Source organism: Tasmannia lanceolata, unplaced genomic scaffold (assembly GCF_043159265.1).
Source record: "Tasmannia lanceolata isolate RefF3 unplaced genomic scaffold, GAP_Taslan_0.1 ptg000008l, whole genome shotgun sequence".
Lineage (NCBI taxonomy): Eukaryota > Viridiplantae > Streptophyta > Magnoliopsida > Canellales > Winteraceae > Tasmannia > Tasmannia lanceolata.
In genome coordinates this window covers 6,461,843-6,480,717 of record NW_027518685.1, presented here as the reverse complement: position 1 = coordinate 6,480,717, position 18,875 = coordinate 6,461,843, and the positions used below count along the sequence as shown (strand labels likewise).

The window sequence follows — 18,875 nt, the reverse complement described above, 5'->3', positions numbered from 1 at the left end:
GTCATCTTTAGGATCTTTGATAACAGAGTTATGATAAGACTTGCAAGCAGTACTCGATGTGGCCAAGCAGAGTCAATGGACTTGATCCCCGTAGACATGTACTCTCTAGCAATTTTCATGACAAAACACCGTGATATATCATGTAAAACTGTTTTGCGTGATCAAATCATAAGCATGCAATTCAACAAATTTAAATGGGTAAGGGTAAAGTGGCTAAATATCGGGAAACAAAAAATTGGAAACTAGTGCCTCCAAGTGATGAGAAACTGCAAAAAAGTTGAAAAAAGCAAAAAATACTAGTCCGAACCAGATCGGCCTTTTTATTGATTTCTAGCCACTTCCCATCTCACCATTTGCATATACCGATTTATCATGAAAAAAAATTCCGCGTAGCCAAACGCGGCCTAAACGACAAATCACTAAAACAATTTTTTTATTTTATTTCTTAAATTTTTAAGAGGGGTCTTGCCAAATGCCAAGCTATTACAATTTCCCAAAAGTTCTCAGATACCACTCAGAAAATAAAGGACAAAACAAATTCGTCCCTTTATCAAAACATGACAGTGCCAATATCAATAGCCTAAAAATAACTGCATCTCCGATTCTCCTACCTAAAATACCCTCCTATTCTTTCATAACACCCGCAAGGACGTTATAAACCCTGGCACCATCAAAACCCCAAATCATCACCCACACACCCAAAAACCCCAACTCCAGAAATTGAAAACAGACATACAACACAGCTCTTCCTTCAATGGAGTTCGAGAAGAGAAAAACAGAGGTACTCGCATCCATGTCATCATCCTCACCTGATAAATCCCCAAAAGGCAACTTAGACGCTCCCATAATCCCTCTCCTCAATACCATAAACCAAAATCCCTCTTATTTCACCACCTCCTCTTGCTCTGGTAGAATCTCAATCCTCTCTCAACCAACCCAAAACAACAACACCCAAAACAAGAAGAAAGCCAGAGGAGGAGGCTGGGTCTTCATAACCCACGACCCCGCGGACCCTGATTCAGTTATCAACATACTCTTCAACAACCAATCTCCCAATTTGGAAGGGGAATTGGTTTTCAGGTTTGAACCCTTTATTGTTGCTGTTGAATGCAAGGATATATCTTCTGCCCAGGAATTGGTATCGACTGCCATATCCTCTGGGTTCAGAGAATCCGGTGAGCAAATCAGAACCCTCTATTTATTTTTTTCTTATTTGGATTAGGGTTTGAATTATTGGGTTTTTTTTTTCTTTTTGCTTTCCCACCTTATGTAATCATCTGTGGGCATTTTAAGATGGTTTTGATGTTGAGGTTCAATCGTGATCCTTTCCAGGTATAACTAGTATACATAAACGTATTATGGTTGCTATACGCTGCTCTATACGATTGGAGGTGCCCTTGGGAGTTATAGGTGGGATTATGGTTTCACCTGACTATATACGGTACCTTGTTGGGATTGCCAATGAGAAAATGGTGGCCAATAAAAGGAGGACTGATGGGTTTCTTCAAGTTTTGCAGCACAAGGTAGTTCTTAAATTCCGGATTTCTATATATCTTCCTTTGTTGGAAATGTATCTAAATTGTCATGTCACTGTGTTATATCTAGCATGGTTAAATGTCTTATCTCTCTACAACTTGTAGATCTTGTATACAACATATTATTCTTGTTTGATTGTGTATGTTGACCTTTGGAATCATTATGAATATTTTCCTAATAGTTGTTATGCTTGATTAGAGGCATACTTAAAGTTTCTTGATTGGTGGCACTAAAATATGTTGTTTGATGGGTTAGTTTTACTTTACTCACTATATAAAGCTCCTTTTTGTCACGTGATTTTATTTTATTTAAGTTATTTGTGTCATAGTTTGTTATGTTGAAAGTTGTATACCACTTCTCTATTCAATGAAAAGTTTGGTAATTTTGACCTAATTGCGAAAAGGAAAAAGTTTTCTTTTTCGATAGGTAACCTGGCTTGAACCCATAACCTTGTTGTTGTCAAAATGATGTTCAACTTCAAACGAAGATACGTTGGTGGAGGACCATCCTAGTGTAGAGAAACTTGCCTCCATGTTTGGCCGCACGCAAGTTTAGCTCATATTTTTTAGGGTTTTAGTTTTATTTAAGTGCCCTCTAATAAAAGATCAAGATTTGATCGAGTATTTAGTAGGAATAGGAGTTTTGTTAGGATAAAGTTTAGGAGTTTCCAAGATTAGGTGGGAATCTTGGGAGTTAAAATCTACTATTATTATTTTATTTCAAAATTTTCAATACAACTCTCTTTGACGAATAGCATGGAAACCCAGCAGAAATGGTGGTTGATTTTTTAAAAACATTTGCAGACATAAGGTTTCAGATGCCAGAGAGAGAGAGAGAGAGAGAGAGAGAGAGAGAGAGAGAGAGAAGACTCTTCACTTGGCAGAGGAGACATGTGAAATAAAACAATTTCGCATAAAGCCATTTCACGGCTGACTTTTGACTTTTGCATGAGAGAACAGCCACCTCGGATGAATTAAATGAATAAGACAAAATCTGCTGAACAGTGACTTAGTGAGCCTATGTGTTGGTTCTCTCATGCAAAAGTAAGCTGTGAAATGGCTTTCTGCGAAATTGCCTAGCAAAACCCAGACTATAAATTTTCTCTGATATTAAGGTGTTCAATCTCTTTGGCAATGGAGCAATTTGTTGCCCTGTTCTCCAGAAGAGTGGGTTCAACAGAGCATATTTGACACTGTTGGCTCTATTAAATGTCCCACAGCACAAAGGATTCAACCCCTCCCCCCCGGCCCCACACACACACACACCTTGACTATAAGGATAAGCTAATCTGCCCTTTGGAACCTTATGGAAAGTTTTATGTAAATCCCCACTACTGTCTCAACTCTCAATTTGTTTCTTTTGTATCTGGTTTGCAGGTCTTCACTTAAAGCTCTTGTGATTGCATGTCTTATTCTTATAGATAACATTTTGATAAGGGATCAGCTTTTTTGTACATCTGTGTGCATTTTTGTGTAGTGCCCCTTAGATTGAACTCGTTCGATGGCCTTTCTTCGAAATATCAGTATATTTATTTTTGTCAATGTTGTACTCCTTACCACACTTTCACCAATTGTCATCATGGTGGTTGATTGGTTATAGAAGGGTGTATTGTTTGTGGCAGATCCTGTTTCCTTCTTTAAAATGGCAGATATGGAAAAGATGAGATGCGGGGGTTTTCTCTAATGGCTATGAAAATATTAGGAAGTTGTGAGACGGGTTTCATTTTTGAAGTTTCAGAACATGCTTCTCTTCAATCTTGCTTCACTGGCTTTTCTCTTAGATGATATCTCATAGCTGGATGGGTTTGTTGCAGGAATTGTGCCCCATCTTTAAGACCGTGTGAGTCTTGGAGAACATCATCAGCGGGATTGGTCATGCTAAACTTTGGTGGGAGCAGCAATTTGGTCTATAGTTAGGACAAATAGGAGTGCATCACTGGCTTTTATTCTCTTTCAACAAATGACTTTGGCATGGTTGGTTCAGTTCTGTGGGCTGTGTTGGTCCATCTCAGGAAATTGATGTTGTGGGTGTTGGTATTATGAAATGGTACTAGGTTCTTACATTTGTGTTCTCTCCCAAACTTTGGATTGTAGGGGATTATTTTGGTCACTGTTTGTTGGCTCAACAGGGAATCCACCCCTTTAAGATTTTCCCAAAGTTTGGAGGAATGGAGGTCTTTTCTTGGTGCTTTTAAAGAAAACTTTCCCACATTCACAGAGAAATAAATTTAGGGACTGAAAAGCTTGTGAAATTGGGTTTTGTGTAGTGAAACAGTAACTCGTGATTGTCACTAAATCATCATAATTCATCAGTCCTCACCACAACACTTCTCTACCACAACCTTCATGCAAGGAATAAAATTTCTTCCATTGAGTGCTGGATGGATATTAAATGTTTGATTTTCAAGTTCATTTATAATTATCCGGGACTCTTCCACGTAATTAAAGGAGGAACATATAAATTGTTTTCCTTGGTTAGTGGACGTCGACATCAGTCCTCACCATAGCACTTCTCTACCACAACTTCCATACAGCAAATATAATTTCTTCCGTTAAGTGCTGCATATGTAATGTTTGATTTGAAGTTCATTTATATTTACCTGGAACTCTTCACATAATTAAAAGAGGAAAAATGCAAATTTTTATTCTTGGTTAGTAGATGGAGTGGAAGTGCGCATAAGCGTCTAAAATTTTATTATCGAACTGTTTTCTTTCTATTTTGAAGTGTGGACTTTTGTAACTTTATATAAGGAGGTTGTTATTGCCCAACTATGTGATGGGTCCTAATGAAATTTATACAGGCCATTCCGTGTTCAACATTGATAAAGATTGGTAATCGTCATAGACATGAAGGTTCGTTGGGAAATGGGGTATGTTTATTGGATCTTGAGACCAGACAATTAAAGTCTTCTCAGCAGTTTACGGAAGATGACAATTCCAGCGAGAGCTCAACAAATGGCATAATTCCTGCCCATCAACAAGATGATTGTGGTACTACATCTTCTCGACAGTTTAGGGAAGATGCCAATTCTTGTGGGAGCTCAACAAATGGCATTCCTACACACCAACTTACCGTTGAAGATCTCAATTTGGGGAAGACAACTGCAGATGTTCATTTAGGTAATTTAAACCTTGACTGTGTGTTGATTGATAATGCAAAATGGTGAACTTATTGCCTGCCTTAATTTTATTCTCTATCCTTGTCTCAGTTGGTTGACATTGATTAGTTGTTTAATTCAATGTTCCAGGAAAAAAAAATCACATATTAGATCCTGATGGCAGACTGCAAAATTTGGTAAACGGGGAGAAGAAACTGAAAATAAGTCAAATAACTGTCTAAAAATGATTGACTGCCACTCACATTTACTAATCCATTTAGATTTATTTAGTTGGTTGATCTCCGTTTGATGTATAAAACCTCATCCAGCTACATTGATTATGGGATCATTGTTAATAACTGCTTACATGGATACTATTATGGGATCATTGTTAATAACTGCTTACATGGAAACTGGAATAGGTCTATCTGTATACTGAAAGGATTGCTTGCTGAAAGATCCAGGAGGCTAATTTCCTTGTATTTAAGAGCTTGATTTACTTCTAATGGAATCAAAAGTGCTATAACTGACAGAATTACAGGGAGCCTTTTCATTTTTCAATCAATAATGGTTTTATTAATAGAACGACGGGACTCTGAGTACAAATATTGTTAAGAATGTGTTAAAAAGAATTTGTCTGATGGGGCCCATCTCTAATCAGTGGCATACTTGTAAGTTGTTATTTCTAAAGATAATATATAATATAATAGAGGAAGTTATGGGGTTTAACTTTCACACCCTACGAATTCCCCCTTTCTCTTCTTCCTCTTCCTCTTCTCTACTTCTCTTTCTCCCTTTCTTCCCTCTCTTCTTTCCTTTGTTCAATATCTCCAAGTTAATCACTGGCTCGTGTGAGTTGATTTGATGTTACCTTGGTCGTGTTCTCATCCAAGTCTGAGTTCTTAAAGCCTTCTTTTTTCCTTCCTATGCGTTGCATATATAGTTTAAACTTGCTTTGTTTATCATAAATGATATCAGAGCCAAGATCCATGGGATCCTTGGTCTGAATTGTCTTATCTTCTTGGAAACCCTAGAGTTGATCTATCCTTCTCTTCTATTTCCTTTGGATCTGTCTTGTACTAATTTGGTTACCAATATGCAAGGTTTTCTTTCCTCTGTGTGTGTGGAAAACCCATGAGTTTCTTTATATTTCTGTTCCTAGGTGTGTACTGTTGAGGTATTCCTCCTTCAGCGATAAATCAAGGTGGAAAAGTGTTAGAGATGACTATGTGCCACCCCTTTTGCATGAAAGGTAAGAATCCTTGTCCGATTCCGATGGCCTATATGCTGTTTGTCTGGCCTGTGTGCATCTGTATTGCTGTCCGTGGACATCAAATTCTTCTGCCATATCTATATGATCTGCTTGCTGCCTCAATTATGTGGATCTATGGTTGCTATTGTGTACATAAATTTTGAGACTTGCTACCTTACTTGCTTGATCTACTTGCTTCCTTAATTGTTTGGATCACTTGCTGCCCTATTTGTTGCCGTCTTGTTTGTGGGTTTTCAGGTGTGCTTCTCTACTTGCGTGATCAACTTGCATTTACTAATTTGTAATCCTTCTTTTTGACCAATGTAAATACTGCCTTCCACATTTATTTATTTTTCTCTTCGCTTCCGATTTGATTGAGGGAAACCTCTTCCTTGTGATTATGAGCCTGAATCTATAATGTTGGCAGGTTTGCTGAGAGAACCTGGTTGCTGTCTTTCTGTTGTCAAGCTGATGATTGTTGGAGAACCAATTGAGAAGCTCTTTCTGTGGGGTCACTCAGCTTGTACCTTAAGTAGCGGAGGCCACAGACAGATTGTGGTCTTTGGTGGCTTTGGAGGTGTAGGACGACATGCACGGAGAAATGAAGCCCTGATGTTTGATCCTTTATCTGGCAGCTTAAATGTAATTAATGCTGAGGGACCTCCATCTCCACGCTTGGGTCATACATCTTCTGCGGTGGGGGAATGCATTTTTGTAATTGGAGGCAGGGGTGATCCTACACAAATTTTGAATGATGTGTGGGTCCTGGATACAGCTCATCATGAATGGAAGCTATTAGAATGTAAAGGCAGTCTGTTCGCTCCTAGGTAATGTTTGTGGTGTATTCTTAATTCCTTGTTAAATGCTGCCCACTTAAGTACTTCCTTGAGTTAGCAATGTGTCTTAAAATAAAATCTGCCCCAGGTGGACATTCAAGCGTGGTTTGATCGTTCAGTTATTCATCTGCATGTCACAATTAAATATTTGAGTAGCCAATTAAACCAAGAATACAGTCATAATCTTGAACGTAAAAAAGAAAGGTCTATCATGAAAGTTGTCACTCTTAGGTGGATAATTACTACTCTAGGTTGGCTTTATCTGTTTTTTCTTTTCTAATTCAATACCTTTTTGTCGGACAGGCACCGGCATGCGGCTGCAGTTGGAGGGTCAAAGATATATGTATTTGGTGGTCTTAACATTGACACGATCTATTCCTGCATGCATGTCCTTGACACAGAAACTTTTCAGTGGAGTGAGGTAAGTATCCAAGGGGAATGGCCATGTGCCCGTCATTCACATTCTATGGTGGAAAATGGTTCTCAATTATATATGTTTGGGGGATATGATGGTGAGAACGTGCTTGGAGACCTTTACAGTTTTGATGTTGGAACATATTTGTGGAAGAAGGAGAAGACAACAGGGAAAGCCGCAGTTCCAAGATTTTCTCATTCTATGTTTATTTATAGAAATTATCTGGGCATTCTTGGTGGTTGCCCTGTAAAGCAACAGTTTGAAGAGGTGTCTTTACTGGATTTGCGGAACCATGTTTGGAAGCATGTGACAGTTCATTCTGTAAGCAAAGACCTTTTGGTTCGTAGCACAATGAGTGTTGCAGACGACGACCTTGTTATTCTCGGTGGTGGAGCATCGTGCTATGCATTCGGGACGAAGTTTAATGAGCCAATGAAAATAAATTTGTGCCCGTTAATAAGTTCAGATGATATCCCTTGTGACGGCAATAAGCCTAAAGAGGCAGTGGAGAACAATAATAATGATTTTACTGGTCTTGGGGATTCTGTCATGGTAACAAATGAGAGAAAGTCGCCGTGTAATAACTATGTAAAATCCATCTTTGAAAGTTCAAATTTAGAATGTGCAGCTGATGTACTTACCCAGACTGATGGACATCATCTGGGCACTAAGCACTTGGTTTTACAGCTTGAAAAAAAATATGCTAAACTTGTCAAGGATATACTAAAAAAAATTGGATGGTTAGATCTTGGGAGGAAGGTTTATTCCACCCGGAATGGACTTCACATTTGTTTACCAATTACTGAGACATCTCATGCATTTTTTAACAATAAAGCAGTTCATTCAGTGGACATGTCTGATAGTTTAGACGGATGTCATCAGATGGGTGTTTTTTCGGGGAAGGGGTTTACAATAAATGATGCGTCATTCCAATTGTCATTGAATCTGTTGATGGAATGTGGTGGTTCTGTACAGATTGATGATGTAGCTAATGTTAAAAAGGGTCCAAGAGCTCCTCAAAAGATACTGAAGGAAGCAGTGTGCTCTCTAATTAAGCACAAAGGCTTGCAACTACAGCTATTAGAGCAGTTGCCTACTAGGTTTGTGCTTCCTATTTGAGATATTGCTCTCATTGTTTGCCTGGAAGTCTGGTCATTATACTATGGTATTTGTTATTTTTATTTTTTGAATGGTTATTTGTTATGTTCATTGGTGCAACGGTAAGGTCAGGAGCGATTTGGGGATATAGTTGTGCTTCCAGTGGCGCAACGTTGCTCCATTGTGACCTGGTGGTCATGGGTTCAAGTCACGGAAACAGCCTCTCTGCAAAGCAGGGGTAAGGCTGCGTACATCTAGCCCTCCCAAGATCCCGCAGGAGCCTCGTGAACTGGGCCGCGTACATCTAGCCTTCACTTCTAAATTTGATATTTTAGGCAGTATAATGGAGTGTTTAGTGGTTCTTTCGTTGATGTGCCTTCCATGTTTATTACATTTGACACTTTTAACATTTAATGCTACACTAGGTGGGAGCGACTTGGGGATATAGTTGTGCTTCCCGTGAAATCCTTCAACGATCCCATATGGGACTCAATTGGGGAGGAGCTTTGGCCTATTGTTGCCAAAGCACTGGGTACACGTCGCCTTGCACGCCAAGTAAGTTACACACCGCTCACATGTTCTGAAAGAGTTGCAAAAAAAGAGTGTTGTTACCAGTAGTTATGTGCTAGTTTTTAGTGTTTCTACTGCTTTGTGTTTTTTAAGAGCATTGTTGCTGTCTTATATATGATGTAAAGGAGCACTCTGTAATTTCAGTCCTGGGTCACCTCGACCCTGGGGTTCTCTTTGATTTTAATAGATTTGTTATCATCTCTGAAAAAATAAAAAGGAAAAAATAAGTTGCAAAATGGAGTAACTTTTGTTTATTGTATTTATAAGTGTATTGATTACATGCATGTATTGTGCCTATATGGTGTGTTTAAAAACTCCTTGACACAACAAGGAACTCGCCCGAGTCGACAAGGATTTTTCTTGGCCGCGTTCCGCGTCGCACACATCCGCGTTCCGCGTTTTGCCCTGTAGAGTCAATAAAAACTCCATTGACTCTCCCGAGTTATGACCGCGTTGACCGCGCCAACTGCGTTCTTGGCCGCGTCCACGCCGAGTTGACAAGGATTTTTCTTGTCCGCGTTCCGCGTCACACCAGTTTTTAAACACTGTAGTATAACTTTCTTGTTCCTTGCTAACATACTCAATTCTCAAAGTTGGCTCATCTAGGCCAAAACATTGTATCTGGCATCTTTGGCTTTTCGACTTGTCTATGGTCTAACTTTTGACCTTATTTTTTCAGTGCTCAACTTTTAAGCAACTGGAGTATGAGCTCGACCTAGGTATATATGGCAGATAATAAATGTACCCCAGTTCTTTACTAGGAATGCCTCTCTTTTGTCATAAAAGGTTCAATAGTCATAAACCTACTACAAGAAGCTTTCATGGATGAAAAGGATGCACTCTTATTATCACCCTGCATACACGCGCACACACATGCACATATACTGGGGATGATATTGCCACACCCAAAATTTGTCCTTCCACTTTCATTTAGTCTTTTCATGATTCAAGTATGGTAAGAACAAAGAGTTTTCTTAAGATTCAAGCATGGTAAGAACAAAGAGTTTTCTTAAATGACTTAAAGTACCCTTTTTTTTTTTTTGGTTTGGTTGCATGAATAGGGAGGGAAGATCTTTCACAAACACCTAGATCACTTGGTCTTTGGAAAACCCCAAAATTTAGAAATTTCAAGCCACCTCCTGTGCGATGCAGACAATCTCTCGATGAAAATCCTCATTTTTGATAAAATATTTTGAGTGTTTCATCATACACTAACCAAAACATGTTTCATCTCTCACAAAACACCTAAATCACTTGGTCTTTGTAAATCCCAAAAGATAAAAATTTTGAAATCCATCTCCTTCGCTGTGCAGACAATGTCTTGACAAGAAATCCTCACATTTCTCTTGATCATCACCCCATTGTAATTCTCGGAGACACATTTCCTTTCCGAAACCCTTGAACCTCGGAAAAAAATCCCCTTTTCGGTAGCTCAGGCTAGCAAAAACCAATTCCAATAAGGGCCTCTGAAAATGGGAATTATGAAGAACTAGAAGGGATTCAAGCTCCCTCCAATTCGCGGATGAAACCTTGTTGTTTCGGTGGGACATGGCTACCAAACTAAAGTACCTAAAAGTTATTCTTTAGTGCTTCGAAGAGGTATCCAGATTGGAGTTCCATACATGGAGTTTTATTGTGAGGATAGATGGATAGAGCTACCGAGCTTGTGTATTCCTTTGGGTGCAAGGTGGACTATCTCCCTATTGCCTATCGTCAGCTCTTTGCTTTGGCATCCTTTCCCAGTTGAGAAAATTATGGTTGCAATTTTATTATTCAAAAAAAAATTATTGTTGAAATTTATTCTTAATCTTAAGAAAATGATAGATCTGTTTATATCTCTGCACTCTTAAACTTTTTGTTTGCATAGCCATAAATTGTTGAAAGAATGGCACTAGGTCTCCCTTGTTTTTCCTCCAGGACAGCTCTTCCTTGTCTTGGTAAATGATATGAAAACAACTCTGGACAAAGAAGCACTTTTGTAATAATAGTAATTCTGTTTTCATTAAAATAATAATAGTAATTCTGTTAATATATTTCTTTAATCATATTATCATTCAAAAAAGAATCTGGCTCTGATATTCTTCCCAAAATTTTAGAAGAAAATGAATATAAGAGTCTGGCCTCTTAAGTTTCACTCAATTCAACTGGTGATGTAAAATGTCTATTTTCAGACCATTTTATGAATACGTGATTATTCAGTGGCATTTTTGGATAGACATGGCTAGATGCATTGTTATATAACTCCCAGATGGTGTTTCTATCTCTTACTGCAATTTTTGGGTCACTCTGTCTTTGGTACAGATCAAGCCAATTGTTTTTTATGTCTGGTTTTTTGTTTGTCTACTCACTGCTTTCATTTTGTAAAATTGTTTATAAAATCATTGGTGAATTACCCTTTTTTATTCTTTTGAAAGATAAGAGAACTTTATTAGGAACTCCTTGAAATTTCTTTTCAAGTAATTTTGGTATCTTTAAGCATTCTTCACACGGAATTTCTGGCTGTTTATAGGGTCGAGTTGTGCCAAATGGTACAAGAGACAGCAGTTTGGAGATCCTTGTGGGAGATAATGGCTGGGTTGAACATCATGAAAATGGAATTCTCTATTCTTTTGATGCAACAAAGTGCATGTTTTCTCTAGGAAATCTTTCAGAGAAGCTACGCATGGGTCGCCTGGATTGTAGGGATGAAATTGTTGTGGACTTATTTGCCGGGATTGGATATTTTGTGCTGCCATTTCTTGTGAAGTATGAACTATGATTTTTGAAGTTGCAGTTCTGTTTTGACTTTGTGATTGTTAGATCTATCTTTTTCTTTATTATCCACTGAAATTTGCTGATCTCTTTATCTATCTTCATGTCAACACAGTGAAAACATTCTTTTTTTTTGTTCCGGTGTAGTGACAATTTAAATTCTAATCAGGGCTAAGGCAAAACTGGTTTATGCTTGTGAGTGGAACCCTCATGCTATAGAGGCTCTACAACATAATACTCGAGCCAATTTTGTGGGGGATCGTTGTGTCATACTCGAAGGAGATAACCGGGTTACAGCACCTAAAGTATGCTCTCAATTTTTAGTTTTTTTTTTTTCTCACCAATTTTCGATTCTGTTCTAATCCAATGACTTTACAGGGATGTAAAATTCAATATTGAATGCTTTAACGGCCTAATTCTGCCATGGAATACATCAATTAAATATTATTATGGAAGTCCATATGTTTTTTCTTTTTCTTTTTTCTTTTTTGACTTATTTTTCCACCATAAAAGTTGCGAAGGTATTTCTATTTGGTAACTGCTTTCCATCATGTTTCATTTATCTACTCTTAATTATCATATTAGAGTATTTTTCTCTGTTTATCTTTGAATTTCATTTCTTTTGTTGAAGATACAAACATCATTGGCTTTCCCCCATGGAGTTGTAAGGATGTAAATTTTTCCCTCAAGGGGGTGCAAGGATGTAAATTATATCTTGCTTTACTATGAATCCAAAATTTTGGATAATCAGTTTTGAAACTGCGAGCATTTATAGAATCTCTATTGTTGCTGGTGACAAAATATCACCCGCACATGAAATCAATGATACTGTTCTTTTCTAGTAGCTTTTATCAAATAACAATCATAGACCTTCCTCATTGCCATGCTTCCTGATGCCTTTGTGTGACCATAGTAAGTCACTTCTTGTGCTTTCTTATCTCCTACTCTTCCTTCTTTAATGGGTTTCTGCGAGCCTCCTTTGCCATCTTCACGTGAATAGCAAGTCTAAAAGGGCTTAACACAGTTTTACAAGGGCCCAAATTTTGACTATATCTTCGGGAGGTGTGATTGCAATAGCCAGGAGGTACATTCATCTCCTCGGTGGAACCCCTCTCGAGGCAGGAAAGTTCAGACTCAACTTCGACGGTTCGAGCCTAGGTAACTCGGTGGCCCCTTCAAGTGGGCATTTTCAGGCAAAATAGGCGAGGACTCAAATTAAGCGGAGGTGCACGCGATTATTCTACACAGGATCCAGCTGGGTTATTTTAGAGTTTACAAGGGTATCATTGTAGAGGGAGATTCTTTAAATGTAATCAGATGGTTGAAAAACAAAACTTACCTTGGGGACTTGCTGATATGATTAAAAGTTTTGGAATGAACAGAGGGCCATAGGATGTGTTTTCAACATATTTGGAGATTGGCCAATAGTGATGCCGACCAGTCAGCCCGATCTGGAGTGACTAGGCCACGGTTGGAGTTTTTCGACTTTCTTTCCTTCTGGGATTGCTCTATATTTTTTCTGGTCCATCATTTTTCTTTTTGTAGTTTCTGCTGCTTGAGGTGTTGTATTTTCTCATCTTTTGATTTTGATAAAATTGTTCTGTCATTAAAAAATAAAATAAAAATAAAGCTCATGTTACATTGATGAAATTCGTTTTTTTCCCCGTTAATTAAGTGCATTGCTTGCATGAGAGGAAAAAAAGTGCATGAATTTTGATCCTACATTCTTCATTTTTCCACATGCTTGACTTTTCAGACTAAGCTTTTAACTTCATGGATCCAGTATTGCCAAATTGTATGTTATGATCAGCAAGGTTTTAAATTTCGGTTTCGGTCATCACTGAAACCAAAACGTTTCGGTTTCAAGCCAAAATTTCGGTCGAAATCATGTAAAAATATGATTATGATTTCGTTTTTATTTTTAATTTCGACCAAAGTTTCAGTGATATCAGTGGGAATTTTGGCTATTTCGATGAATATTTCATAAATTTCTGTGGAAATTATAACATTTCGGTGGACTTTTTAAAAATTTTGGTGGATCTATTTAAAATTTCGGTGGAAATTCTGTTAAAAAGGCTAAAACGGTGACATTTCGGCAAAATTTCGGAACCGAAATCTTGTAAAGAAACGACTTAATGTAAATTTCGTTTCGGTCGCGGCCGAAACCGAAATATTTCGGCTGAAATGAAACGTTTCGGCTGAAATTTAAAACCATGATGATCAGTAGAATATGTTTTGTAACTAAAGTGGTGAACAAAAGGCTTAGTATTAGCTCTATTCTGGCTTAGTATTACTGTTAAAAGCTACTGGGGCTAATTGGCTTTGCTGGGTTCAAGACTTCAAGCACGACAACTAATCATAAATTGGAAAAGCCTGAGATATGCAACAGTAAGGATCTCTGGATCAACAAATAACAAGATAGAAAAATAAATTGATCGAAGCACAATTTTGGTCAAGGACATTGAAGAAGTTCTGAGAATGCTGTGATACATGTTGCTGTATGGCTCTTTATTTTATGTGGTATACCAAGTTGTTGGGATGACACACTTTTTCAGATCTTGTTATTTTCTTTTCTAAGCTATTTCTACAATGCTACATATAATTGAGTTACTGTATTCTTCCATTGGGTATTCAACACTCTTTTGACTGTTGTGGCAGAGAATTGCTGATCGTGTTTGCCTTGGTCTTCTCCAATCAAGTGAGTGTAGCTGGCCTGCTGCTGTGAGGGCATTAAGGTGGGGTGCTCTGAGTTTCCGGCAATGTTTGTTTATCATGCATGTTTTCTACTTTCTTGTTTTCTATTTTTACTTATTTTTTCTGATACTTCAATGATATTCTGCGTTATTTTTTTCTTTTTCCCTTTATTCTTCATAGTTGTCTATTTAAATTTTAGTCATATATGTTAGCTTCTAGTATGTAACTCAATCTATCCTTTTGTATTTTAATGTATAAATAAAACAAAAGAAAATGAATTTTAGACTTTTTGTTAGCTCATTGATCTATTGCAATTTCTTTTCTTCATGTAAAGCAAGGGCTGTTATTTGGTATATTTGCATATATTTTCTTGGAAAATACTAGAGGCAAAAAGTATAGTTTGGGCTACTTGTTTGATGATCCAAACCATTCAACAACATTCCCTCTATGGATAGTCATACATCCAAAATCTCCCCCATCAGATGATTCTAACCCTCTGATTTTGTTGCTTTACCAGCTAAATGTGGACCCGTTGCATTTTTATTCTTTAACCATCCACTGACAGAGGGTCATGATGTCCAACAGGGGAGGCTTTTGCAGTATGACCCATCCAGATTCCTTAAAGTCGCCCAGCAGATCAAAGCTCCTACCACAGCATGTCATACTTTTCTAAGGAAAAATGTGTTGGCACCTTGTAATAGCTCGTAATGAAAATCATTATTAAAGTGAAATAGAAAAACAGATACTGTCACGACGTGAAAAAGCATGGAAACTTAAATAGTTAAAGTATAAAAGAACTGTTATACAAGGTTACCATTAAAAAAAAAAAAAACTGTTATACAAAGTGATAGGTAGAGAAGAGGCATTCAAAGTGATATGCTTATAAATAGCTCGTAATGAAAATCATTGAAATGAAGTAGAAAAACAGATACTGTCACGATGTGAAAAAGAGCTTGTAAACCTAAAATCAAACAAAACATGAAGCATGCGTCATCTCCATGGATAATCCCATGCAAGCTTGATGTTCAACACAAATCACATGACAATTATGTCAATTTCATGAAGTAGCTCTATTGAGTAGTTTTGCGAAATCTCATTAGTAAAGATTATCACTAGCTGTTTCTGGTGCAACTGGATGTGTTCTAAACCAAAGAAATTGGGTGTAAATCTTTGTCGAACTTCTTGTATTAGGATTTTGCGACTACCTTGATCAATCTCCGCTATCATGACTCATGAGAAAAGACAAAGCATGTCATGCGTTGACCACTTGATGCCTATTGAGTACTTTTTTTTTCAGTCTCAACTTGGTTGCATTGATGAAGAGTTGTTGCATATCCTTTTATTGAATCATATGTTAAATCATGATTTGCAGACCTGAGGGTGGGATTCTGCATGTGCATGGAAATGTCAAAGACACGGAGGAGGGTTTGTGGTCAGAGTATGTCACTAAATCAATAAACAGCATCGCTAAATCTGAAGGTAAAATATTCACAACTTGTGATTTTAACTAGAAATTTGGATGGCTTTCCAAGCCGTGATAGTATGTTATTTTAATTCATGGTGGACCAGTTTCTGCAGAGAAAGAAAACGGTTTGAAGAAGTTCAGTTTAATCTTATCGAAAATCCTTCTATTTCAGGTTATTGTTGGGATGTTTCATTACAACACGTAGAACGAGTGAAATGGTATGGCCCACATATTCGCCATCTTGTTGCTGATGTAAGATGCAAGCAGATGCAGATGCAATAATTCGAAGGAGTATGTTCCATACCAGCTTATATTAATCTTTTGAAAAAAACTGAGATTTTAAAATATAACATACAGTTATTTTACATAGCTCGAGAAGTAACCGAATTAGCTGGTGTAAAAAAAACTCTTGAAAATGATGAACCACAGGATTCTACCTCAACTCCCCAAATGACAGTGCCAGAAACTTTAGAGAAGTTCCCCCAAAGAGTTTGGAAAGTCCCACATATAATTCCAAACGATTTGAGAACTGCATCCCAAATTTCTTGCATGCCAGATCTTGATTTCTTTATCTCAAGCTGGGGATTAAACTGATTCTGCTGCAAGTTTCACAATATTTTCCATTTGGATGGTCATTCTTTTTCATTTTCATTTTTTTGGCAGGTTTTCAGATTCTCTTCACTTGTATTTGGCGGTTGACAGGGGATCCTCTCTATTATCTGTTGGCTTCTAGTGAAAAAGGAATTTTAATGAGTTTAGTTGGGATATCTGTTCTGGAACTGGAATGAAAGTTCATGGAGCTTTCCTACTGTCAACTTGATTGTGGCAAGATGGTCACTTCCCATATCATACTGGCTAAAGCTTAAATTGAATGGGAGTTGCCTGGGCGATCTGGGAGGTTAGTGGGTAGTTTTGGAGATCAATAATTTACGTAGAGAGATATCCTTCAATTTTGCTTTCATACCTTTAGTTTCTAGGAACAGGACACTCTTTAGCTAGAGGGTTTGATAGGCTGGAGCTGAGGGTATAAGATGTTGTGCTAGTGGTGTTTTGGTTTTTTTTCTGGGGGCTATTTCAGCCCCTCTGGCTGTTCTATTTTCTCTCTTTAATAAAACTCTAGTTATCTATGAAAGATAAATAAACAAGAAACAAAATAGACTTGCATCTGTCACTGAAGAGAACCTTGCTCGTTGATATGTTAGATTTAGAAGCAAAAATACAAGCTAATGTGGTTGAGAAGATATCCCCCCAATATTAAAGCAACAAACAGTGACATAAACCATACTCCTCCCAATGATACAACCAAGCCTGACTGAGCAAAAAGCACATGACTGGACTCACACTCGGTTGCAACAATCTTAAAGGCCTGTTTGTTTTAGATTATTACAACCGATTGTGGACTCCCCAAGCGATTATTGGACTCAAATTCGGTCCAATAATCGGTTGGGGACTCCACAATCCGTTGTCATAATCTAAAACAAACAGGGCCTACAATTTGAGCCAATAATCAGTTGTCAGAATCTAAAACAAACAGGGCAGAACTACAGATAGTGCTTGTAATAGAATCATCTAACAGAAAACATAAAATCATTGTTTTAGATTTTGTTTTCTTCTGATTTTAATGAAGATTATTTATTTTAGGAATGTTTCATGTTGAAAGAGCCTTCTTCGAGAGGCATTAGAACACTTTGATAGGACCTGCTGTGCGTGAAAATAAGACCATTCGGGTTGCCTCATGATGCTCTACAAGATCAACGGTCTTGATAAAATAGATATCCACGTGTGGAACCTTGGAATTGATCGTCACCATTGATGGTTTCACATTAGTTTATGAGCAGTGAGGGCTGGTAATATCAAAACAAGAGTACAGATTTTATATAGATGCCAAGTGTCCGACAGGCGGGTCCCTTCTAGACAAAAGAATCCCGTACCCTGTATTTTCTTCGTCTGTTGTGATGCTGAAATCTCGAAATCCAAAACCTTTAAGAATCGGGTCCCACTCCTAGCCTTCTTATGATATTCCCACTTCCTCGTTTCAGTAATGGCACACTACTCTTTACTCGCATCCTTTCCACTGTCCTACACCCAGCCGTCCAGGCATTTTAGAAAGAAAATTTCACTCAATTTTGGATGGTTTTGCCTAATCTAAGACATATCCTTTTCACTGTCCAAATCCATATAAAATTAGTATAGTCCATACCGTTTAGCAAATGATCCCAGAGACTCAATTAAATGGCCAGGATATGAATAGGGAAAATTGAGTGGGAAGCGCAATAGAAGCTTAATCTGGTCTCACCCATATGAAATTAGTATAATCCATACCCTTCATTTGGTAGGCTCTCTCGAAGAGATAAGAGGGCTGCTAGCAAGCCAAAAAAGGAAAGATGGGATCCCCACCAAACGCTAAAAACACCGTGGAAATGACAAGATTTCGTCATTTCAACTTTCGTCTTTATTTTAAAAACGAAGTTCCCTTTTGGAAGTGTTTTGCTTGGAATCATATAAGGGAAGTGATATTTATGCCCCTTTTGATCACCAGGAACACCTAGCGCCAGTGTACATGGCAATCAAACCCACTGGATTTTTTTTACGTCAAGTACATTTGCCACCCTTTAATCATTCATACACTAGCACCGGGTGTCCCTGGTGATCAAAAGGGGCATAAATATCACTCCTCTAATATAAAGGGTGTAGTTCCATTACTGAATAAGTGTGTCGGAATATAATTTTCCTGTATTACTAAAATCTATTGGTCTTCAAACACCTTAGAGAAGATTGGCATGGATCTTTGACGATTAACGTCGAAGAAATCACGGACTTCAATGGTTCTCAAAAGTAAAGGAAAAAAGACTCACGGTAGCCATTGAAGGGGATCTTGAATCTTGAATCTTACTAGAAACCTCTTCCTCAAGCTTTCTCCTTGCTCCACGAATTTCAATGATGGGAACCGCCTTTAATCGCTCCGGCACGGCCCGTGAACCCTTCCGTGCCAGGCCGGGCCAATTTTCTCCAAGGCGAGCACTGCACAGCCCCCGGCCCGCAGCCCGCCGTGTAGTGCCGGCCCGGCCCGTTCAATCACATTTTTCAACCAAAGGACTTAAATATCCAAAAAATAATAATTCTTGGATCCTAGCCCTACAATCTATAGTGAAACTGCATAC

At 38.0% G+C, this 18,875-nt stretch overlaps 1 protein-coding gene across 4 annotated transcripts; it reads left to right on the top strand.

Annotated features, from left to right (window-relative positions):
• Window positions 1-656: 656 nt before the first annotated feature.
• Window positions 657-16,885, top strand: LOC143884125 (Met-10+ like family protein / kelch repeat-containing protein). Of its 4 annotated transcripts, XM_077387525.1 has the most exons (12): window positions 657-1,175; window positions 1,333-1,523; window positions 4,337-4,655; window positions 6,313-6,712; window positions 7,025-8,236; window positions 8,660-8,789; window positions 11,314-11,549; window positions 11,725-11,860; window positions 14,214-14,290; window positions 15,622-15,728; window positions 15,887-16,005; window positions 16,378-16,885. In XM_077387525.1, the coding sequence occupies exons 1-11, from the start codon at window positions 755-757 to the stop codon at window positions 15,994-15,996; spliced, it is 3,339 nt and encodes a 1,112-aa protein (XP_077243640.1). In that variant the 5' UTR covers window positions 657-754; the 3' UTR covers window positions 15,997-16,005; window positions 16,378-16,885. The 4 variants fall into 4 exon arrangements, with proteins under 4 accessions (XP_077243640.1, XP_077243644.1, XP_077243643.1 ...); XM_077387528.1 differs by lacking the exons at window positions 657-1,175; window positions 1,333-1,523 and adding an exon at window positions 3,374-3,509; XM_077387527.1 differs by lacking the exons at window positions 657-1,175; window positions 1,333-1,523 and adding an exon at window positions 3,388-3,582.
• The last annotated feature ends 1,990 nt before the right edge of the window (window positions 16,886-18,875 follow it).